Source organism: Leucopleurus acutus (genome assembly GCF_964270905.1).
Source record: "Leucopleurus acutus genome assembly, chromosome: 6".
NCBI lineage: Eukaryota > Metazoa > Chordata > Mammalia > Artiodactyla > Delphinidae > Leucopleurus > Leucopleurus acutus.
The window spans coordinates 118003446-118027536 of NC_139149.1; the positions used below are offsets into that span (position 1 = coordinate 118003446).

The following is a 24091-nucleotide window of genomic DNA, read 5'->3' on the forward strand; positions in this document are numbered from 1 at the left end:
TTGAAGGCCAGGACCGCGGCCGCTGCAGATGGGAAGGCGCCCACCACCTGGGCTTCTAGGCCACAGCTGGCGCAGCGGGCGCCGGCCTTGTTTATTGAGCCAGAGGAAGCAGAGTCTGGGCACTGAGAGGCAGGGCGCCGTCGGGGGTGGCCTCCGTGCCCCAAGCACCAGGCCGCCTCCTGCCGTCAGCCCCAGGCTTGCGCCAGCCGTTACATCATCCCTTCACAGTGGCCAGCCACCGGCCGACTGAAGGGGGCCTGCGCCAGGCCAGCCTCAGGAGCCAGGCAGGCGCAGTTCCACTGCACACGGTCGCCTCGTAGCTGAGCCACTGCCAGCGCAGCTTCTGTCCTCTGGGCTCCAGTGTCCTCGCCGTCCGGGCTCTGGCCACACCGACATGGCGTCCCGTGTCCGCGCGCTGGCCCTCTGGTTTGCCCTGGACTCCCGGGTCTGGATGCGTCTGCTCGGGTGGGTCCGGCGCAGCCCAGGTCTGCCGATGAGGGGAGTGAAGGAAGGGGCCTGCTCCCGGGGGTCTTCCGGGGTCTGAGCCCGTCCAGCTGCGGTGGCCGTGCCCCCTCCCGCCTGTGGTGGGACTCCTGATGCGTTAGAAACCTCGGGCCTTGTCTAATATCATGTCTGATGCTGGCCCCCAGGCCCAGTGCAGGATCCCCCGGGTTGAGGGGGACCGCAGAAGGCCGGGCCCCTGCAGGCTCTGGGACGGCCTGGGGCCCCGGGGGCGCCCACTGCTGCCTCAAGCCTCCACTATACTGACTGACACAGACTGGGACCCTACTCTGGGCCCACCTGGGCTTCACGGAACCCACACCAAGCTGAGTGCCCTGTGCTGAGCCCAGGGCTGTGTCTAGGGCCAGGCCCTGCCTGGGGTCCCTGTTCTGTGGACATGCCACTGGGGGCCTCCCTCCCATGTGCCGTGGCCCTGGATGGCCCAGAGGGGCGGGCCAGGGGGTGTGCAGGTGAGGACGCCTCCTTTCCCGGGCTTTCCCAGAAGACTTCGCCCTGAGCCGTCTGCTTGAGTCTTGTGGTAAACTCACTTCCTGCTCCAGGCACAGCCGGCAGCGCCTCCTCGGTGGGACCCGAGTCCTGCTCAGCCCTGAGCCTGGACCTTCTCTCTCACCATCCTCCCTCCCTCCCTAGGCCTGGTCAGCTTGGGGGCGGCAGAGCTTCCGGGGTGAGTGTCGGGATCCTGGTGCTCTGAGAGCGATTGTCAGGGAGGGCGCCCGGCGGGGCAGGGTTCCCGAGCAGCAGGCAGGATGGGGCCGGAGTGTGCGGGCCTGGCGCTCAGACGCTCCAGGCCCTTCCTCTCTGTCTCTACGTCTCTGTCTCTGTCTGCCCCTCTCCGTTCCTAAGCGAGCCCTTCCTCTCTGTCTCTACGTCTCTGTCTCTGTCTGCCCCTCTCCGTTCCTAAGCAAGCCTCGTTCAGTGTCCCGTTTATGGCTCTTGTACCGTTGCTGAATTTCTTTTCTTCCCTGACGTGTAACAGATTTAACGGAGCTTTTGCTGCCGTTTGAAGTGAAGGGAAAAGGCACTTTCTTCCTGGGGACACTTGAGTTTTTATGACAACACGTGGCCCAGGACATGGCTGCTCCGTCAGAGGAAGAGTCCTTTCTAGTTGAGAGGACAAGCTTTGGGGCAGGCTGGGCCCGCCCGTCCCAGGAGCACTCGGCTCTGCGGCTCTGGGGCCCTCTCCGTCTCCAGGGTTCTGGCCGCAGCCCGGGGGTGTCCAGTCTGTGCAGCGACCTTCAGGCCATTCCTCTCTGATCCCTGGCGAGTACAGGCTGCATCTGCCCAGACCGCACAGCCCCGAGTCCGGCCTGGGAGCCTGCTCACTCGGGGTCCCTGGGACCAGTGGCTGTGGAGGCTCAGTCAGGGGCACGCCTGTGCGCGATTTCCTAAGCCTCCCGCCTCCCACCCCGCTGCCCCGCCCCTTCCCCCCACCCCCACCCCGACACACAGGGCCGGGGCCTGTCCTCAGCTGCCTGGGACACCTGGTCCCTTCACAAATCACCCAGGAAGTGAGGCTGCAGGCTGAGGAGCCAGCACTGGCTCGGGCTGGGCTGGGGCTGCGCCGTCCGGGGCCAGGCCAGGTGCCCTGCAGGTTCCGGGGCCTGGGCAGATGTGATGCCGGGGTGCCGGGGCATACGTGTGCATGTCTGTGGGCTCAGCCCTCATCCCCCAAGCCCCATGGACGGGACCACCGGCATCTGCGCTCCCTGTCCACCATCTTGCTCCCCTAGTCCCTTCATTCTGAAGCCCCTCTGTGAGCACGTGCAGCTCCAGGTTGGACTGTCTGCACACGGGTCACCCAGAGAGTTATGACAATGAGGTGATAGGTGACGCATGGGGGTGGCGGTGGGGCTGGGTGGTCTTCGACCAGCCTGGGGTCAGCCAGGTGCAGGGCAGGGGCTGGCAGAAGAGCCGGGCACCCTCAGAGAATGGAAAGAAGCTCTCTGTGCCTGCAGTGCGGGGAGTGGGCTTGGGGAACGAGGCAAGAGCTGAGGCTGGAGAAGCGTGTGAGGGTCCCGAGGCCGTTCCAGGAGCTGGGGTCTCACGTCTTGGGCAGTGGGAGCCATGGCAGTTTCAAGCAGGGCCCCATGTGTGCCTGCTTGACATCTGTCTCTGGCTGGAGTCTCAGGAACGACTGGGGGGAGGCAACCAACCAGAAGGCTGCTGCCTTCTTGCAAGCGAGACAGGAGGGTGTCCCGGTGCGCGGGGACCGGGCGGGGGGCGCTGAGGGGAGAGGGCAGTGCTGTGGTCTGCTTGGAAAGCAAAGCCCGCAGAACGAGATGCTTCGTGCTTCCTTAATAGGTTTGGTTGTGCAGATGGACATGAGGAGAACTGGGTGGGACCTTCCGACCCACGAGCATGGTGTAGCTATCCATTTTTGACAGTTTAATTTCTCTCAGCGATATTTTGTGGTTTTGAGCGTACCTGTTTTCCGTTCCTAGTTTGCTGAGAGTTTCTGTCATAAATGGTATTGAATTTTGTAAAATGATTGTTTTGCACCTATTAAGAGGATTATATTCTCCTTTATTTTATTAGTATAGCAAATTATATTGATGGATATTCTAATGTTAAAATAAACCTTACAATCCTGGGATACTTGTGCATGGTGGCTTATTTGTTTTCTATATTGCTGGATTCAATCAGCTAAAAGTATTTTATTAAGGATTTTTGTGTCTATGTTCATACATAATGTTAATCTGTAGTTTTCTTGTAATACCATCTTTGTCTAGTTTTGCTATGAGGGTAAAGCTTGTCTTTGAAAATGTGTTGGGAAGTGTTCCTCCTTATTTATTTTCAGAAAGTGTTTAAGATTAGCATTATTTCATCCTTAAATGTTTGATAGAATTCACCAGTGACATCATCTGGGTCAGGAGTTTTCTTTATGGAAAGGTTTTTAATTATAAATTCAACAACTTTAATAGATGCAGGCTATTCAAATTTTATATTTCTTCTACAAATTTTGGCAAGTTGTGACTTTCAAGGAATTTGTGAATTTCAACTGAGTTGTCAAATGTCTCTGCATAAAGTTATTAATAATGTTCCTTTATTATTATTCTAATGTCTGTAGGATCTAAATGATGTATCCTCCTTCATTCTTGATATTAGTAATTTATGGATTTTTTTTCTTTTCTTTCCTTTTTTTTTGAATTTTTAAATTTTATTTTATTTACTTTTTTATACAGCAGATTCTTATTAGTCATCCATTTTATACCCATCAGTGTATACATGTCAATCCCAATCTCCCAATTCATCCCACCACCACCCCCCTTCCACTTTCCCCCCTTGGTGTCCATACGTTTGTTCTCTACACCTGTGTCTCAATTTCTGCCCTGCAAACCGGTTCATCTGTACCATTTTTCTAGGTTCCACATATATACGTTGATATACGATATTTGCTTTTCTCTTTCTGACTTACTTCACTCTGTATGACAGTGTCTAGATCCATCCACGTCTCAACAAATGACCCAATTTCGTTCCTTTTTATGGCTGAGTAATATTCCATTGTATATATGGACCACATCTTCTTTATCCATTCGTCTGTCGATGGGCATTTAGGTTGCTCCATGACCTGGCTGTTGTAAATAGTGCTGCAATGAACATTGGGGTGCATGTGTCTTTTTGAATTATGGTTTTCTCTGGGAATATGCCCAGTAGTGGGAGTGCTGGGTCATATGGTAATTCTATTTTTAGTTTTTTAAGGAACTCCATACTGTTCTCCATAGTGCCTGTATCAATTTACATTCCCACCAACAGTGCAAGAGGGTTCCCTTTTCTCCACGCCCTCTCCAGCATTTGTTGCTTGTAGATTTTCTGATGATTTCCATTCTAACTGGTATGAGGTGATACCTCATTGTAGGTTTTTTTTTTCTTTCTTTCTTTTGTGGTACGCAGGCCTCTCACTGTCGTGGCCTCTCCCGTTGCGGAGCACAGGCTCCGGACACGCAGGCTCAGCGGCCATGGCTCACGGGCGCAGCCACTCCGCGGCATGTGGGATCCTCCTGGACCGGGGCACGAACCCACGTCCCCTACATCGGCAGGCGGACTCTCAACCACTGCGCCACCAGGGAAGCCCGTTCTCATTGTAGTTTTGATTTGCATTTCTCTAATTATTAGTGATGTTGAGCAGTTTTTCATGTGCTTCTTGGCCATCAGTATGTCTTCGTTGGAGAAATGTCTATTTAGGTCTTCTGCCGATTTTTTTTTTTTTTTTTTTTTTTTTTTGCTGTACGTGGGCCTCTCACTGTTGTGGTCTTTCCCGTTGCGGAGCACAGGCTCCGGACGCGCAGGCTCAGTGGCCGTGGCTCACGGGCCTAGCTGCTCCGCGGCATGTGGGATCTTCCCGGACCGGGGCACGAACCCATGTCCCCTGCATCGGCAGGCGGACTCTCAACCACTGCGCCACCAGGGAAGCCCTTCTGCCCATTTTTGTATTGGGTTGTTTGTTTTTTTAATATTGAGCTGCATGAGCTGTTTATACATTTTGGAGATTAATCCTTTGTCCGTTGATTCGTTTGCAAATATCTTCTCCCACTCTGAGGGTTGTCTTTTTGTCTTGTTTATGGTTTCCTTTGCTGTGCAAAAGCTTTGAAGTTTCATTAGGTCCCATTTGTTTATTTTTGTTTTTATTTCCATTACTCTAGGAGGTGGAGCAAAACATATCTTGCTGTGATTTATGTCAAAGAGTGTTCTTCCTATGTTTTCCTCTAAGAATTTTATAGTGTCCGGCCTTACATTTAGGTCTCTAATCCATTTTGAGTTTATGTTTGTGTATGGTGTTAGGGAGTGTTCTAATTTCATTCTTTTACATGTAGCTGTCCAGTTTTCCCAGCATCACTTATTGAAGAGACTGTCTTTTCTCCATTGTATATCCTTGCCTCCTTTGTCATAGATTAGTTAACCATAGGTGCGTGGGTTTATCTCTGGGCTTTCTATCTTGTTCCATTGATCTATGTTTCTGTTTTTGTGCCAGTACCATATTGTCTCGATTATACTGTAGCTTTGTAGTATAGTCTGAAGTCAGGGAGTCTGATTCCTCCAGCTCCGGTTTTTTCCCTCAAGACTGTTTTGGCTATTCAGGGTCTTTGGTGTCTCCATACAAATTTTAAGATGATTTGTTCTAGTTCCATAAAAAATGCCATTGATAATTTGATAGGGATTGTATTGAATCTGTAGATTGCTTTGGGTAGTATAGTCATTTTCACAATGTTGATTCTTCCAATCCAAGAACATGGTATATCTCTCCATCTATTTGTATCATCTTTAATTTCTTTCATCAGTGTCTTATAGTTTTCTGCATGCAGGTCTTTTGTCTCCTTAGGTAGGTTTATTCCTAGGTATTTTATTCTTTTTGTTGCAATGGTAAATGGGAGTGTTTCCTTAATTTCTCTTTCAGATTTTTCATCATTAGTATATAGGAAAGCAAGAGATTTCTGTGCATTAATTTCGTATCCTGCAACTTTACCAAATTCATTGATTAGCTCTAGTAGTTTTCTGGTGGCATCTTTAGGAATCTCTAAGTATAGTATCATGTCATCTGCAAACAGTGACAGTTTTACTTCTTCTTTTCCAATTTGTATTCCTTTTATTTCTTTTTCTTCTTTGACTGCTGTGGCCAGGACTTCCAAAACTATGTTGAATAATAGTGGCGAGAGTGGACATCCTTGTCTTGTTCCTGACCTTAGAGGAAATGCTTTCAGATTTTCACCATTGAGAATAATGTTTGCTGTGGGTTTGCCATATATGGCCTTTATTATGTTGAGGTAAGTTCCCTCTATGCCCACTTTCTGGAGAGTTTTTATCATAAATAGGTGTTGAATTTTGTCAAAAGATTTTTCTGCATCTATTGAGATGATCATATGGTTTTTCTCCTTCAATTTGTTAATATGGTGTATCACATTGATTGATTTGCATATATTGAAGAATCCTTGCATCCCTGGGATAAACCCCACTTGATCATGGTGTATGATCCTTTTAATGTGTTTTTGGATTCTGTTTGCTAGTATTTTGTTGAGGATTTTTGCATCTATATTCATCAGTGATATTGGTCTGTAGTTTTCTTTTTATGTAGTATCTTTAGTTTTGGTATCAGGGTGATGGTGGCCTCATAGAATGAGTTTGGGAGAGTTCCTTCCTCCGCAATTTTTTGGAAGAGTTTGAGAAGGGTGGGTGTTAGCTCTTCTCTAAATGTTTGATAGAATTCACCTGTGAAGCCATGTGGTCCTGGGCTTTTGTTTGTTGGAAGATTTTTACTCACAGTTTCAATTCCATTACTTGTGATTGGTCTGTTCATATTTTCTATTCCTTCCTGGTTCAGTCTTGGAAGGTTATACCTTTCTAAGAATTTGTCCATTTCTTCCAGGTTGTCCATTTTATTGGCATAGAGTTGCTTGTAGTAGTCTCTTAGGATGCTTTGTATTTCTACGGTCTCTGTTGTAACCTCTCCTTTTTCATTTCTAATTTTATTGATTTGAATCCTCTCCCTCTTTTTCTTGATGAGTCTGGCTAATGGTTTATCAATTTTGTTTATCTTCTCAAAGAACCAGCTTTTAGTTTTATTGATCTTTGCTATTGTTTTCTTTGCTACTATTTCATTTATTTCTGCTCTGATCTTTATGATTTCTTTCCTTCTGCTAACTTTGGGTTTTGTTTGTTCTTCTTTCTCTAGTTCCTTTCGGTGTAAGGTTAGATTGTTTATTTGAGATTTTTCTTGTTTCTTGAGGTAGGCTTGTATAGCTATAAACTTCCCTCTTAGAACTGCTTTTGCTGCATCCCATAGATTTTGGATCATCGTGTTTTCATTGTCATTTGTCTCTAGGTATTTTTTGATTTCTTCAGTGATCTCTTGGTTATTTAGTAACGTATTGTTTAGCCTCCATGTGTTTGTGTTTTTTACATTTTCTTCCCTGTAATTGATTTCTAATCTCATAGCGTTGTGGTCAGAAAAGATGCTTGATGTGATTTCAATTTTCTTAAATTTACTGAGGCTTGACCAAGATGTGATCTATCCTGGAGAATGTTCCGTGCACACTTGAGAACAAAGTGTAATCTGCCGTTTTTGGATGGAATGTCCTATAAATATTAATTAAATCTATCTGGTCTATTTTGTCACTTAAAGCTTCTGTTTCCTTGTTTATTTTCATTTTGGATGATCTGTCCATTGGTGTAAGTGAGGTGTTAAAGTCCCCCGCTATTATTGTGTTACTGTTGATTTCCTCTTTTATAGCTGTTAGCAGTTGCCTTATGCATTGAGGTGCTCCTGTGTTGAGTGCATATATATTTATAATTGTTATATCTTCTTGGATTGATCCCTTGATCATTATGTAGTGTCCTTCCTTGTCTCTTGTAACATTCTTTATTTTAAAGTCTATTTTATCTGATATGAGTACTGCTACTCCAGCTTTCTTTTGATTTCCATTTGCCTGGAATATCTTTTTCCATCCCCTCACTTTCAGTCTGTATGTGTCCCTAGGTCTGAAGTGGGTCTCCTGTAGACAGCATATATATTGGTCTTGTTTTTGTATCTATTCAGCAAGCCTGTGTCTTTTGGTTGGAGCTTTTAATCCATTCACGTTTAAGGTAATTATCCATATGTCTGTTCCTATGACCATTTTCTTAATTGTTTTGGGTTTGTTTTTGTAGGTCCTTTTCTTCTCTTGTGTTTCCCACTTAGAGAAGTTCCTTTAGCATTTGTTGTAGAGCTGGTTTGGTGGTGCTGAATTGTCTTAGCTTTTGCTTGTCTGTAAAGCTTTTGATTTCTCCATCGAATCTGAATGAGATCCTTGCTGGGTAGAGTAATCTTGGTTGTAGGTTCTTCGCTTCCATCACTTTAAGTATATCATGTCACTGCCTTCCGGCTTGTAGAGTTTCTGCTGAGAAATCAGCTGTTAACCTTATGGGAGTTCCCTTGTATGTTATTTGTTGTTTTTCCCTTGCTGCTTTCAATAATTTTTCTTTGTCTTTAATTTTTGCCAATTTGATTATTATGTGTCTCGGCGTGTTTCTCCTTGGGTTTATCCTGTATGGGACTCTCTGGGCTTCCTGGACTTGGGTGACTATTTCCTTTCCCATGTTAGGGAAGTTTTCAACTGTAATCTCTTCAGATATTTTTTCGGGTCCTTTCTCTCTCTCTTCTCCTTCTGGGACCCCTATAATGTGAATGTTGTTGCGTTTAATGTTGTCCCAGAGATCTCTTAGGCTGTCTTCATTTCTTTTCATTCTTTTTGCTTTATTCTGTTCTGCGGTAGTGAATTCCACCATTCTGTCTTCCAGGTCACTTATCCGTTCTTCTGCCTCAGATATTCTGCTATTGATTCCTTCTAGTGTAGTTTTCATTTCAGTTATTGTATTATTCATCTGTTTGTTTGTTCTTTAATTTTTCTAGGTCTTTGTTAAACATTTCTTACATCTTCTTGATCTTTGTCTCCATCCTTTTTCCAAGGTCCTGGATCATCTTCACTATCATTATTCTGAATTCTTTTTCTGGAAGGTTGCCTATCTCCACTTCATTTAGTTGTTTTTCTGGGGTTTTATCTTGTTCCTTCATCTGGTACAAAGTCCTCTGCCTTTTCATCTTGTTTATCTTTCTGTGAATGTGGTTTTTGTTCCACAGGCTGCAGGATTGTAGTTCTTCTTGCTTCTGCTGTCTGCCTTCTGGTGAATGAGGCAATCTAAGAGGTTTGTGCAAGTTTCCTGCTGGGAGGGACTGGTGGTGGGTAGAGCTGGGTGTTGCTCTGGTGGGCAGAGCCCAGTAAAACTTTAATTCACTTGACTGCTGATGGGTAGGGCTGGGTTCCCTCCCTGTTGGTTGTTTGGCCTGAGGAAACCCAACACTGGAGCCTTCAGGCTCTTTGGTGGGGCTAGTGGTGGACTCTGGAAGGGCTCACGCCAGGGAGTACTTCCCAGAACTTCTGCTGCCAGTGTCCTTGTCCTCACGGTGACCCACAGCCACCCACTGCCTCTGCAGGAGACCCTCCAACACTAGAAGGTAGGTCTGGTTCAGTCTCCCGTGGGGTCACTTCCCCGGGCCCTTCCCCTGGGTCCCTCCCCTGGGTCCCAATGTGCACACTACTTTGTGTGCGCCCTCCAAGAGTGGAGTCTCTGTTTCCCCCAGTCCTGTCAGAGTCCTGCAATCAAATCCCGCTAGATTTCAAAGTCTGATTCTCTAGGAATTCCTCCTCCCATTGCCCTAGCCCTAGGTTGGGAAGCCTGACGTGGGGCTCAGAACCTTCACTCTAGTGGGTGGACTTCTGTGGTATAAGTGTTCTCCAGTTTGTGAGCCAACCAACCAGCAGTTATAGGATTTGATTTTATTGGATTGCACCCCTCCTACCTTCTCATTGTGGCTTCTCCTTTGTCTTTGGATGTGGGGTATCTTTTTTGGTGAGTTCCAGTGTCTTCCTGTCAATGACTGTTCAGCAGTTAGTTGTGATTCTGGTTTTTTTGCAAGAGAGAGTAAGAGCACGTCCTTCTACTCTGCCATCTTGATTCAGGCTCCAATACATAATCTTGTATTATGTGTGTTTTACAAAATGAGGATAAAGAGGAACACAGAGATCATCTGGCCACAGCTAGTAAGTAGCAAGCGCTGGGATTTAAAGTCAGTCTGTTTGTATCCAGTCTGAGTTCCATTGCCTCCAGCTGATCAAGGAGTGAATGATCCTTTGTCTGGATTTTTTTTTCTTGATCAGTTTAGCCAGAGGTTTACCAGCTTCACTGATCTTTTCAAAGAACCAACTTCCATTTTATTGATATTTCTCTGTTGTAATTTTTCTATTATATTACTTTTACCTTTTCTTATTTCCTTTCTTCTACTTGCTTGGGTTTAGTTTGTTGTTGTTGTTGTTTTATAGCTTCCCAAAGTGAAATCTTAGATGAATGACTTTAGGCCTTTTCTCTTTCCCAGTATCAGCACTTAAAGCTACAAGTTTTTCTCTAAACACTGCATTAGCTTTATCTCACAAATATTGATAAGTTGTGTTTTCATATCAATTAGTTCAAAATATTTTCTGATTTCCCTTTGATTACCTAGTTAACCTTGAGTCTGTTATACTTATGTTGCTTAATTTCCAAATATCTGGGCATTCTTTAGATAGCTTATACCTTTTGCTACTGATTTCTCATTTAGTTGTGTTGTGTTTGAAGAACATATTCTATATGATTTAAATGCTCTTAATTGTTTTGAGACTTGCTTTCTGGCCCAGTATATAGCCTATTTTGGAGACTATTCATGTGTACTTGAAAAGAATGGGTATTCTGCTCTTGTTGGGTATGCTGCTCTGTGGACATCAGTGTGGGCAAGTCGATTGATGTTGTTCAAGTCTACTGTATCCTTAATAATTTTTTTCTCAGTTACTGAGAGAGGAGTGTCAAAATAACCTATCATAAGTGTGGATTTGTCTATTTATTCTTCTGAGTTGATCCTTTTATCAATATGAAGTGTCATCTTTTTATCTCCAGTAAGAGTCCCTGTATTGAAGTCTACTTAGATATCAATACAGCCATCCCAAATTTCTTATGATTAGTGTTTTCATTTTACATCTTCTTCCATTCTTTCACTTTGTTTTCATTTTTTGCTTTTAATCTATCTATTTGTTTAAAGTGTATATCATTTAGAGAGTATATTGTCACTTCTTGCATTTTTAATCAGTTTGATAATCTTTGCCTTTTAATTGGAGTGTTTAGACCAGTTATATTTAATGTGATTATTGATATGGTTGGGCTAGATCTACCATCTTGCTATTGTTTTCTATTTATCTCATCTATTCTTTGTCTCTTTTCCTCCCACTTTTGGATTGAGTACTTTGTTTCATATTCCATTTATGTCCTCCATTGGTTTATTTATTATGCCTCCCTGTTTTATCTTTTCAATGATTGCTATTGTGCTTACAATCTGCATATTTAACTTATCAATGACTGATTAGATGTAGGAGGGAGTGGAAATTTGTGTGTTAAGAATGACACTCAAATATCTGGCCTGGGCCACAAGAGGGATCATTCTCTGAGATGGGGAACTCTGAAGGAAGATTACAGCATGGGGGTATGATGAAGGGGCTTGATGATGTGGTCAGTTCTGGTCAAGTTGCGCTTAAAGTGCTTGTTATATGTCCAAGAGAAGATGCCTTGTGGACAGTCCATGTGTGGTCCAGAGGTCTGGGCTGGAGCTGGCAGAGGGGTCAGGGGATAGGGGTGATTCTTGAATCAACAGGACTGGGTGAATCTGTATGGAGAGTGTGTGATGGGGCGAGAAAGGGCCCAGGACCAAACCCCAGCAAACCCCAAGTTAGGGACCCAGATGGAGAACAACAGGGATGTGAGAGGAGAAGCCAGAGAGGAAAGAGCAAAATAAGGCGAGTGCACCACCGTCTCAGAGCCAGAAGGGCAGTGGCCCAGCAGTTAGCCTGTGCCCTGGGTCCTGCGGCCAGATCCAGACAGCATGCAAGGGGGCCTCAGAGGCCATCTGAGGGCCTCCCCCTTACCTGTGCACAGGTACCTGGTGTGCATTAGACCTAGTTAACGTTTCATTAAAACATTTTAAAAGTAAAGAACTAGGGATAGTTCACCTCTGCACAGTGCTGCTGGGAGATGGAACAAGGTGGTCTGCCAGGGCCTGCTGGGTCTACGACATGGCAGCCAGAGGGCCCTCAGGGAGGATGCCTCTATGTGCTGACCATGGTGGGTCCCAAATCCCAGTGGCGGAGCAAGGAGGGGTTGGGAGAAGCAGACACTGTGCGTGCAGACGTCTTTTGTCTTTTGGGAGAACGTATGGGCCTGAGGCACTTACTGTCCTCTAGCCAGGCTCTGCAGAGGGCTGGGCCCCCAGGGGAGGCAAGCAGTCAGCCAGACCCAGGCCAGGCTTCTCCAGAGGGGGAAGTGCAGCGGGGGGAGCATCGCAGCACCATGGCCGAAAAGGGGCCCATCCTCTCGGCCGGCAGCACTTCCCTGGGGACGGGTCTCACGAGTTGTGTCGTGCTCTGTCCTGCTCCGGAAGCTGCTCTTGCAGCCAGCCCCCCCCCCCACCCCACCCCCCCTGCCGGGGCACGTTCCGCACGCCCCACCCCTCTCCTGGCCGCTTATCTAAGCAGGAAGAGCCCCAGCAGCTTTCCACAGCCCTGCAGTCTGACCAGTCTGCCCCAGTACTGACTTCCTGGACGTGCAGCCCCACCACATGGGGCTGTGCAGACTGACCCTGACCTCAAGCAGGAGACCAGCTGCTTGGCTCAGGGGCTGCCAGAGGGCCCTCAGCAGATAGTGGGGGGAAACGAACAGCTGGTGGATGGGGTGGCAGGCCTGCTGCAAGGGGCCCAGAACGGGCAGGTGGGGGAGGTAAGAGCAGAGCTTGGTGGCCCAGGTGAGGGTGAGCAGGTGCGAGGGTAGGGCCCATGAATCTGCCCTGAACTGCTGTACATATACGTGTATGCATGTATACATATATGTGTATGCATGTATCTGTGTCTGTGATTGCGTCTGTGTGTCTCTGTACGTGTGTGTGTCTCTGTACGTGTGCATGTGTGTGTGCGTGCACGTGTATGTACATGCATGTGTGTATACATACATGTGCATAGGTGGGTGGGGTGCTTGTTAAGTTGGGCTCGCCCCAGACAGACTGGCTGAAACCAGCCTGAGCTAAAGGCCGGCTGCTCTTAGGGAAGGGGGGAAGGGGGAAACCCCTCGTGGAGAGACAGGAGCCTTTCAAGGGAGACGCGCCCCCTCCTGCTCTGAATCCAGCTGCTGACTTTAAGGCAAGGATGATGTGTGCTGGGCACACACTTGGGTTGCTCTCTGCCCATTGGACTCCCCAGCCCGAGGTCCTCGCCGGGAGCAGGGCCTGGGAGCTGCTGTTGGGCAGTGGGGGCCCCTGCAGGGGACTGGCCACCTGGTGAGGAAGGAGGGCGGAGAGTGGGCAGGGGATGCCCGGGTGGGGCGGCGCGGGCCGGGATGGCCATCTCTGCTGGGAAGGGAAGCCCAAGACCAGGTGGGATGCTGGGGCTGGAGGGCCGCCCGGGGATGTGGAGTCCCAGGGGGGGCTGTCATGGGGCCAGCAGCTGCCTTCCAGGCAGAGAAACCCTGGGCAGAGAAAGGGGAAGGAGACCCTGGAGCAGGCAGGAACCTGCGGTTGGAGCAGCACCATGGCCCACCAACCGCCCCTGCGGGAGGGGTCCCGGGGTTCAGGGCAGGTGACGGAGCGGGCGGCCTGGGAGCCGCCCCAGAGGAGGCCCGATGGGCCGTCAGGTGCCCCTGCCCTCAGCCAGCTGGGAGAGGACTGGACATCCCTGGCTTGGCCTCTGTTGGGCGCCAAGGGGTCCCAGGGCGAAGGGAGCACGGGGGTAGGAAGGGGCTGCAGAGCATAGGAGGGCGGAAGCGGGGTCTGTCTGGGGGCACCAGGGGTTTACGAGGGGGACTGGGTGGGGGAGCTTGCAGTGAGAGAGTAGTGGCGCCGGGATGGCCAGACGCCAGGGATGCCCGTCCCAGGGCACCGGAGTGCGTGCCCTGGACCCATGGCCTCTGTCCGCCGGGCCCCTGGCCTGTGTGGTGGTCACAGACGGAGGGACATTCCAGAGCCTGGAGAGCATCTGCCGCGCTGGCTGTCTGACCAGAGGACCACAGGCTCCCCGCCCCGGATGCGCCTGCTCGTTCCTGGAAACAGGGCAGCCATCCTTGGGCCGCTCAGAGCCGGCCCCCCGTGGGCTCCCTGGCCGGGTGGGGACCGGGTGGCAGTGGAGGCCAGAGGCCGAGGGCAGGCATGCGGCGTGGCCGCCACGTCCTCCCTGGTGTTTCCAAGCCCGGTGCTCTCCCTCTCTGGCTGCGTCCCACTGACTCCACCGTTTGAGGGGGAAACACGAGCCCGTGCGGGTGACACAGTGGGCGTCCAAAGGTGGCCCGTGGGAGCTGACCTCCCTGTCCCCTGTCTGCGGCACAGCCAGGCCCTGAGGGCGGCTGCCAGGGCTCTGGCACCCCCTGCCCTCCTGCCCACACCCTTCCCCGCTCAGCCACATTTGCTGAGTGGGTGAACGAATGAGCGAACGGGGGGCAGGGTGAGCAGGGCGGGCCTCAGAGGCCACGTAGTGGCTTTGTGGAAGGACAGAGGTAGCAGCTGCAGGGGCAGGGGCTGGAGGCCTTCCGCGGGAGGGCTCCTGCTGGCCGTGGTAGCATCTGCCGCTGAGCCAGGCGGGGCTGGCGGGCAGGAGGTGGGGTCTAGGAGGGAGGTGGGTGGCAGAGCTGCCGGCTGCCGCGCGTGCCCCCGGCCAGCGGGCAGTGCACGGAGATAAGTCGTGGGTCGTGCCCGAGGCCCTGCGCTGGCGGCCGGGTGAGCGCCAGGCTTGGCACAGGGCAAGTCTTGGGTTGAGGACACCTCGGGCCGAAGAGCTGGACTCGGGCAGGCAGCCCCTCCCGTTCCACGTGCCCTTGCTGACCGGCCACCTCATCTGCCCACCTAACGCAGACCCTTCCCCAGCCACGCACCTGTGTCTCTATTTTTATAAACTTTTTATTACGGGAAGCTCAGCTGTATATCAAGGTAGGGAGTCTAGTACAGAGAACCCCAGGTCTCCTGCCCCATGAGGATCAACTCCCCGGCTCCTGTCCAATTCCAGCCACTGTGTCACCCCAGCCAGTGACACTTGAGTGCGCTTCCAGCAGACAGGAGGCCAGCCAAGGTGCCAGGAAGGCGCCCGAGGACAGAGGGCTGATTCCTGGCCTCGTCCCCTTGCTGGCCGATTCCCAATGTCCAGTCACAGAAGGTGCCTTCCGCAGGTGGCTCTCCCCAGGTGGCGGGCAGTTGGGCCTGCGAGGCCCCATCTGGCCGTGCCTCTGGTCTGTGGATCCCACCGCCGGGTCCCCTGAGGGGCTGTGAGGCTGTGGGCAGAGCCGGGGACCTGGGCTCATCCATTGCCCCTGAGAGAGAGAGAGAGAGAGAGAGAGAGAGAGAGACCGACCAACCTGCAGGGAGACAAAGGGAGTGAGGCTGGGAAGAGCCAGGCCGGGGGGGTGGGGGGCAGACCCAGCAGAGAAGGGCTCCTAGAGGCCAGCGGCTGCTGGGTGAGGGGACAGAGGGACGGTGCCGGAGAGGAGGGGGCGAGGGGGCAGCCCGGACCGGAAGGGTCTGTCCCCTGCCTCTCCCGGCCTTCCTCTGGGGAGCTGAGGCTGGTCTGATGGCTCAGGGGGGACCCAGGGCCCAGGGCCTGCAGGGGAGAAGCAGCCCGCCCAGTGCGAACAGGGCCGGCAGCGGTTCAGGGTGCGGGGGCAGTGTTGAGTGGGAGCTCGAGTGGCTGGCGTGAGGACCCGGGACAAGGCTGAAGGGACTGGGAGGAAGAGCGGGCGGCCCAGGGCAGGGCTGCCGGCCAGCGGGAGGAGGGCGAGGGGGATCCTCTTCCTCCCCCGAGCCTTGTCCCCATCACCCGCAGTTTCCTGAGGGGTGTGCTCCCATCCTCCTCCACTCCCCGCGTGGCGTCCTGCAGTCACCCCCCCCTTGCCCCACTACGGTGAGAGCAGGGGCAGATGACAGGGCCCCCAGGCTGGCTTTTGGCCAAACCAGCGGGAGGCGGGAGGGATGTTTCCCAGGCCTGGTTTCTGAGAAGAGGGGAACAGAAAGTACCTGCCGTGACAGAAGCCCACGCCTCCTCTCTCAGCCTCGCAGGGATGCCAGGCCCAAGGCTGAGCCCAGGGCCCACGGGCCCACGGGCCCACGCCATCCCGGCCAGGCGCCTGGGCCAGGGTGAGGCGGGTGAGGCCTCGGCCCGGCACATCTACGAGGCCCCACAGAAGTCAGTAATCAAGATAAGGCTCCTTCGGTGCAATATTTCAATACACCAAAGATAATGCAAATCCACGAGAACAGAGAGTCAGCGCATACTAGATTAAAGGCAGGTGGTGGGCCCGGCATTCCTTTGCCTCAGGCCGAGAGGCGCGACGGAAGACCAGCCTCCGCGGCCCGCCAGGCTCACCAGCCTCCGCGGCCGCCAGGCTCTGGAGGTGCCTGCTGCGCGGGGTCCCCCTCCGCCTGCGCCAACGGCCACATCCCCCTGCGGGCAGTCCAGCTGCCCCGTCCGCCCAGCTGTGCTGGGGATCGTGCAAGAGAGGCTGTGGCTCATCTCCAGCCTTCTGTCCCAGAGCCCAGGCAGGCGTCGTGCTTCCATCTTCCAGGAAGCCCCTCCCCCTCTCCACTCCTCCCACCTCCCAGGTCCAGCTCCAGGGCCTCCTCCTTCAAGAAGCCTCCAGGTCCTGACCTGCCCTCTGTGAAGCCTCGCGATATGACTGCGCGCTGCCCCGTGCTGGGTACGCCCACCTGGCCATCGCCCCCGCCCCCGCCCCCCGCCAGCCATGTCCAGCACGTTTGCCCACGCGTGGGGCGGCGAGGGTGGGCACAGAAGAGGGGCAGACCGTAGTGTAGAGTGAGGTCGGAGTGGACACAGAGTGTATGTAGCCTGGGGAGGACAGCCTGTGTGGGTCAAGGCCCTTGGCCAGGGGCCACACTGCCCAGCTCAGGACACCCCACCTGGGTGTCCTCAGGGTCCTTCATCCTCTTTCTCGGCCAGGGTCCTGAATCCCCCACTCTCAGGGCTTTGTCCCCTCCTTGACCCTGACGGCAGGGGCCTCGCTGCCACCCGAGGTGAGGAAGCTGGGGCCCGGGAAGCAGTGAGGTTCCCGGGTGGCGGTGCAGTAGGGGCCCTGGGCCACGTCCAGAGCCTACGCTGGAGTGACTCCGCCTCCGGGGGGCACGTCCCTCGAAGGGAGGCTCACCTAGATAGGGTGGGTAGTGATGCCTATCTCCCAGCTGCAGCTGTTGCCAGCAGCCTTTTTCTCTCAAACCCCAAACGTTCGGAGGGGTGGGGGGCCGGGAGGAAGGGGCAGGAGAGACCCTCCTTCAGACGTGCGCCTGGACCACCACCACCCACAGGCCTGCCACGTGGGCTCCCTAGCAGGTGCAAAGCCGGAGAGGAGGGTGCTGGGACGAGGCGCGGGGGGCTCCACGGTGGGTGCCAGCAGTGGGGTCCTTCCCGGTCCTTCTCTGAGGAGGGTCCTTTATGGTTTTGAGACCAGCCGGCAGTGAGAATGGGCCAGGCCTCTCGGAGCCCCGGGGATCCAGTGGGACTTGAGGAAAGGACCCGGCCCTCCCCTGAGCAGCCCCAGCTCCCTCCACTGGGAGGGAGCTGGCCGAAGGGCCAGTGGATGGAAGGGCCGTGGGGCAGGGAGGTGCGGAGAGACGCTCCATCCCACTCCAGGCCGACAGGGTTCTGAGCCTGCGGCTACTCCCGTTTGCAGCGCCCGCTATGGGCCAAGAATCTGCTTGTTCCTTGGCGCTGGCCACCCGGTTGGATTCTCCGGTTGGGGCCCCTGCTGACTGGTGAACGGGATTTGTTGAGGCCCTACTATGCGCAAGAGTGGGTGGGGTCCCAGAACAAGGACACAGTAGACATTCAGGGGAAGCCCTGTGGAGGACGCCAGGCAGGGTGGGGGGCTAGGGAGGGGCCGGGGGAGGAGGCTGGGGAGGCTGGGGGTCGGGGGACGGGCAGAGAGCAGGCAAGGCAGGGGAGGAGCCCACGGCGGGACCCTCAGGCCTGGGTCTGGAGGGTGGAGCCCGGGCCCTCCTCAGGGGCCTCTGGGCAGGGTCTCTGCAGGCTTAGGAGGCCTGGGCCAGCCACTCCCCTTCCTGGGCCTCAGTTTCTGCCTGTGGAGATGGGCAGGGCTGGGGTCGGAGCTCTCCCAGCCCCTGGCAGTCTGTGCAGAGAGAGGTGCTGAGGCCAGGTGCTGCAGGACCCAAGCGGAGGGCTGTGTAGCCCGGAGGTGGGCTCTGCAGGGGGCGGGAGTAGCCCTTTGAGCAGGGTGTCTCAGCCCTGAGCTCAGAGTGGGGAGAAGAGAACGCCCCGGGAGGGCCTGGCGGAGCCGGGGAGGAGAACACTCTAGACCAGGGGAAGGGATGGTCTGGAAAGAAGGCCCCTGAGAAGGTGGGTGTGACGAGGTGCAGCTGGTGGAGGGGAGGGACGAGCCTGCGGCTGGAGCAGAGCTGCAGGAAGCCCCCGTGTGTCCGCGGTCACCCCGTCAGCGTCAGCGTGGGTGTAGTGCGTGCGAAGGTGCAGGGCCTTCCTGCCAGCGTGCTGGGGTGGCGTGCGGGCACCGACCGCAGCCACGGGGCTCAGCCCTGGGAAAGGCTCAGCGCCATCCAGAGAGGCCAGAGACGATGGGAGAGAGGGTGCCTCCGCGCCGCCTGGTGGTCTGGACTCGCTAGCTCGGGCCGTCTCCAGAGCGAGTGCTGTCTTAGCAAGCACACCGCTCCTCTGGAGATGTTGACACAGGCGGCCTCTGGCACCCCACTTCCTCTCCCAGAAACTCCCCCAGGCAGCCCTGGGGTGGGGCTGGTGCAGGTGGTGGGGAGCCATGTCACCCCGACTCTGCTGTCATCAGCCTGCCCACCGCCTGCCGGCTTGAAGGAGGCGTACAGTCAGGGGGACCGGCTCACCTCAGCCCTGCTTCCCCACCACCCCCATCAGGTAGCACCTGCATAGGCTTTGGCAGCTCAGTGCCAGCAGGCCAGCACCCCTGGGGCCAGGGGTCTCAGAGCGGAATGAGGGCTGGGATAGGGTCTCAGCAGGTGAGGGCTGGAATGGGGTCTCAGCAGGTGGGAGCTGGGATAGGGTTTTGAACCTCAGCAGAGTGTCCTGATGGAGGAGATCTGCGGGAGGTGATGGTCTAGAAAGGGGGCAGAGCGTGGAAAGCAGTGCAGAGGAACTTAGGGTGTCTCCCAGGGCCTGGACTCCCACCTCATTCAAGTCTCTGAAATGTATCCGTGGGTTGAGACAAGCATCTGAAGCTGGAGGAGGAGGCATCTGAGTGGGGTTTTCCTAGCACAGTGAGCACTGCTTTGTGAAACTTGTCCTGGATCCTGGGCTATTTCTAAAGTGGGGTCCCAGCTCCAGAGGTCGCTATGGTGCCCAGGCAACGGGGGTCTGCGCCCACTCTCTGCCCCAGATCCCATTCAGGGAGTCTGCGGGGTTCCTTGGGGGGCCAGCAGGGAGGGCTGGCGGGAGGCTGCGCTGTGCTCGGACCTCCCAAACATGACCAGACTTATCTCCAGGTGACAGCAAAGGTATTTCAGTGCATAATCAGAGGGTGCCTTCCTACGTCTTTCAGGGGAGGCCAACTGATCTCACTGTCACGCCTGGAGCAGGAAGCGACACCTCTGAGGTCCTCCTACCCCTCGGGCCAGCCTCCCCCAGCAGGAACGGGCAGAGGGCCCCTGACAGCCAAGCACCCTGAGCACCGGCCATGCTGCAAGGGGCCGTAGCCGCCACAGGGCAATGGTGCACAGTGTCTGTTGGAGGTGACAGGTCTGTACATCCAAGCAGGAGGCCAGCTGGGGCCCCTGTTCTCCACAGAGGGCCCCACACCCTCGCCTGGCACAGGCAGGGACCTCAACTGGTTGCCATGCCTTCTGGGGACCCCATGCTGTTTGAGCTGGACCTTGAGACTTGACTCCCCAAACTTTTTTCACCCTAAAGGACAGAGATGAGGCGCCACGAGCAAGGCATTTCCTCAGAGTCTTGTGTGCACCTTGAGACGCTTGCAAAGTTGGTGTCCTTCTCCCTGACAGTTTGTTTTATTATAAAAGGGAAAATTGAAAGACTGCAGTTAGATTTTTTAACTTTCCTGCACAAAATATTGGGCCACACTGAGGCTACACTGAAAGTTATACGCCCCGGGGTGTGTGGACCGGGGCCCAGACCCTAGGCAGCCGTCTGCGTGGAGGGCATCAAGGGAGGGGACAGGCCTGCCTCCTCTTCTCCCGCCCAGGCAGTGCCCTGGGCTGCGGGTGATCCAGAAGAGACAGCAGCCACCCACTGGTGCAGCACCACTGGCCCGAGTAGTGAGGGGCAGGCCCTGGACCCAGCTCGGGTGGGGAGAGGGCACGGAGGACCCCCTGTGGCAGCTGGGCCTGCAGAATCAGGGGACATTCCCAGTAGGCTCCGAGGGCTCTGGGCTGGGGGTGCCACACACAGCTGGCCTGGCTGCGGCCAGCAGGGCAGGCGGACGGGAAGGGAGGATCCCAGCAGTTGTTCCAGTGGGTTCCGGGGTCTGAGGAGACTGCCTGCGTGGGTCTGGGGGTCACAGAACCCGTGCAGAGTGTCGCTCAGAACAGGGAGAGAACAAGCAGAACCTTGCAAAAACAAGGAGAGAGGCTCCTTAGGGGCTGTAGAGATTTCATACACAGTGAAAGGGCCCATGAAAATGTAATTTCTGGCAAATGTGCCGTTGATAATTCAGCAGAGGTGGAATGGGGGTAACTGGTGGAAGACTTCTGCTCTGGCTACAGTCTGAGCTCCTGCCTCCCTAGTGGCCTGTGGCCTGGAGGCTCCCAGGGGGCCGTGGCTGAGGAAGTGGGCGCCCGCATGCCGGACACCAGTGAACCTGACACTGCAGCCGCGGGCTCCAGGACTCTTCCCTTCCTGTGTGGGGAGGGGGCCGGCGGAGCAGAACACACCAACCTGGCTGCGGGCCCTCCCCTGAGTGGACTGAACCCCCTTCCCTACCTCACCTAAAGGTCAGCGAGCCCCCAACAGGGCCTGTGCCCATGGGGGAAGGAAGGCCACTCCCGCCCCACCCCTCCAGGCCCTTCCAGCCAGAGAAACAAAGGTGGGGGGATGGGAGGGGGTCTGGTGGGCGTGCGCCACTCACGCATGCGTGCTCCGTGGTCCCGCACGTTTGACACCAGCACCCCCGGGTGCTGCCCGGCTCGGGGTGAAGCCAGAGCCTGACCTTTGCACCATCTGCCCCGGCCCCGAATGTCAGAGCGCTGACCCCGCCCACCTCCACCCTGGTGAGCTGATCCCAGCAGCCCCGGGCTGTGTCACGGAGCATGTCCAGGGGAGTGAAAGGCACGGAGGGTGAGGCCACGTGCGTGCGTGCTTCTGATGACAGGGTGTACGACGCCCAGGGCCACCCTAAGGCCGGCTCTGAGCCATGGGTCTGCACCCGGAGGAGCAGGGCTGCCCTCATGGCCCTGGCTGTAGGGAGCTCAAGGGGACTCCTGACCCCAGGGTGGCCTCAGGCCAATCTAAGTGGGACCTCAGGGCAGAGAGCTGGGGAGGGTCTCGGAGGGAGGGAGGGAGGGAGGCTGGCGCCTGGGGTGGCCCCAGCCACTGTGCCCTCAGGAAGAGGATAAAGCACTGGTAGGAGGGAGGGAGGGAGGGAGGAAGGAGGAGGGAGGGAGGAGGGAGGAGGGAGGAGGGAGACGGAGTTCTGGAGTTTTCTGGAGAGCTGGTTGACTGAGCCACAGACCCTGCTGTCCTGAACCTCGGCAGCGAGGAAAGGCCAGGCGGGGCAGGTGCCGGCCCACCGAGGTGCAGGTGTGGAACAGACGCGGGCACCACCTGCAGCTGGGTTTGCCGAGCGGGTGGAGGAGTCAATAGGCGACCCTGGGCTTTGTCCTCGGCCTGTCTTGGAGTCGCCTCTGAGCGTCCCCCCACCCTGTGAGAATGGTACTGGGTCTGGGGCGAGGCTGGCCCCCCGATCCCCCATCCCAAGAGCTGGCAGAGTGAGGGTCCCTGGGACCCAGAGCTGGCAGAGTTGGGGTGGCTGGGACTGGAGGTGGACGGTGGGCTCCCGATTTCCTCTCTGCCCAGCGGCAGGCAGGTCCCTGCAGACGGGGCTCGGGAGAGGGGAGGGGAGCTGGGTCCAGCCCTGGGTCTGCTCACCGTGCACCTTGGGCCCGCGGGCCTCTGAAGGCCTTGGTTTCCCCACCCATCCAGCAGGTGGGGGGCGGCCTGGAGGGTGCCTCAGAGCTCCTTTTGATTTCTTCTTTGGGAAGGTGAACTGGGGGCTCCTGACTGCGGGGTGGGCGCTCACTGCCTGCATCCCTGGCCGGAGGTGGGCGGGGCCGGGCTCCCCTCCCGGCCTGCGGCCTGCGTGCCTCACACCCTGCTCCCCTCCTGCAGCCCCAGGACCATGAACAACAGTACCTGCGGCTCCAGGGAGCTCCCCGGGCCCCAGGCGGTCAGGTACATCTTATTCATCTACACGGGCGGGCTCCTGGTGCTGGGTCTGCTGCTCAACGGCCTGGCACTGTGGGTGCTGTGCTGCCGCCTGCTGCGCTGGACGGAGACCCGCGTCTACATGGCCAACCTGGCCGTGGCTGACCTCTGCCTGCTCTGCGCCCTGCCCTTCTTTCTGCACTTCCTGAAGAGCAGCACAGACTCGCCACTCTGCCAGCTGTCCCAGGGCATCTACCTGGCCAACAGGTACATGAGCATCAGCCTGGTCATGGCCATCGCCGTGGACCACTACGTGGCCGTGCGGCACCCACTGCGAGCCCGTGGGCTCCGCTCCCCACGCCAGGCCGTGGCCGTGTGCGCCGTGCTCTGGGTGCTGGTACTGGGCTCCCTGGTGCTTCGCTGGTTCCTGGATATGCAGGACGTTGGCTTCTGCTTCTCCAGCCGCTCCAGGCAGAAATCCTACACCGTGGTCTTCTCGCTGCTGGGCTTCTACCTGCAGCTGGCCGTGCTGGTCTTCTGCTCTCTGCAGGTGGTGACCGCCCTGGCCCAGAGGCCAGCCGCCGACGCAGTCCAGGCGGAAGCCACCCGGAAGGCCTCCCGCATGGTCCTGGCAAACCTGGCCGTGTTCGTGGTCTGCTTCCTGCCCTTCCACGTGGTGCTGACTCTGCGCACGGCCATGGGCCTGCGTACCTGTGCCATCCGTCTTGCCCTCGAGATCACTAGCAGACTCTCGGACGCCAACTGCTGTCTGGACGCCATCTGCTACTACTTCATGGCCAAGGAGTTCCAGGAAGCATCTGCGCTGACCGCCCTCCGCACCAGAGCCAAGGCCCACAAAAGCCAGGACTCTCTGTGTGTGACCTTGGCCTAGGAGGTGGCCACGGGCTCCTGGGCGGTGCTGCCGAGGCGGGGACTCGTGAGCAGCGACGAGGAGCTCCGGGGTCGGGCTGGGGGCGCTCTCACGAGGCCAAGGTGGGCAGAACAGCCCAGGCACGGAGCGTGGGGAGGAGACACCCCTAGCCCTGGGGCCGAAGAGGGGCAGGGAAGACGGCAGGAGGATGAGGCCTGAGCGAGGCCAACACCAGAAGCCCTGGGTGGGGCTGCACCCGGAGCCTGGTACCTCTGGGGTGCCGGGGGGTGGGGCCTCCTGGGTGCTGTGAAGCTCTGATGGCTAGCTTTCTGCTGCTGCCCCACAGGGGCCGGAATAAAGCTCTCGACCAAGGCTCTGTGTGTGCCACCCACACTCACATGGCGGGAGGTGGGGGCCTGGGGGCATCTTCCCAGGTAACTTTCTAGAGCTTTCCCCGTGGGGGCTCTCCTCGGGCCCTGCCACCTGCTTCCCACCCCTGCCCACACTCCACATCCGTCTGGCAGTTCCTGGAGGGGCCACGCTGGCTGCCCTGGAGGGCTGGCTCTCATCTGCCTTGCCAGGCCCAGGCCCGGGCCGTGCCGAGTGTAGGCAGCTGGTCCTGAGCTCCCAGGCCAAGTGTAAGGAGGGGCGGAGGGGGCGGTTGACGTCTGTGTCTGGCAGGTGACACGAGCGAGCATCTGTAAGGGCCAGAGGTGGGAGGAGCCCCACGTGCCTCAGT

The 24091-nt window shown here is 55.5% G+C and overlaps 1 protein-coding gene across 1 annotated transcript; it reads left to right on the forward strand.

The window, feature by feature from the left end:
- Positions 1-1089: 1089 nt before the first annotated feature.
- GPR35 (G protein-coupled receptor 35) lies at positions 1090-23673 on the forward strand. The gene is made up of 2 exons (XM_082841693.1): positions 1090-1186; positions 22446-23673. The coding sequence occupies exon 2, from the start codon at positions 22456-22458 to the stop codon at positions 23371-23373; it is 918 nt and encodes a 305-aa protein (XP_082697819.1). The 5' UTR covers positions 1090-1186; positions 22446-22455; the 3' UTR covers positions 23374-23673.
- Positions 23674-24091: the final 418 nt, after the last annotated feature.

Excerpts from the sequence above, each read along its gene's own strand:
- GPR35 (XM_082841693.1), top strand. The coding sequence starts at position 22,456 with ATGAACAACAGTACCTGCGGCTCCAGGGAGCTCCCCGGGCCCCAGGCG.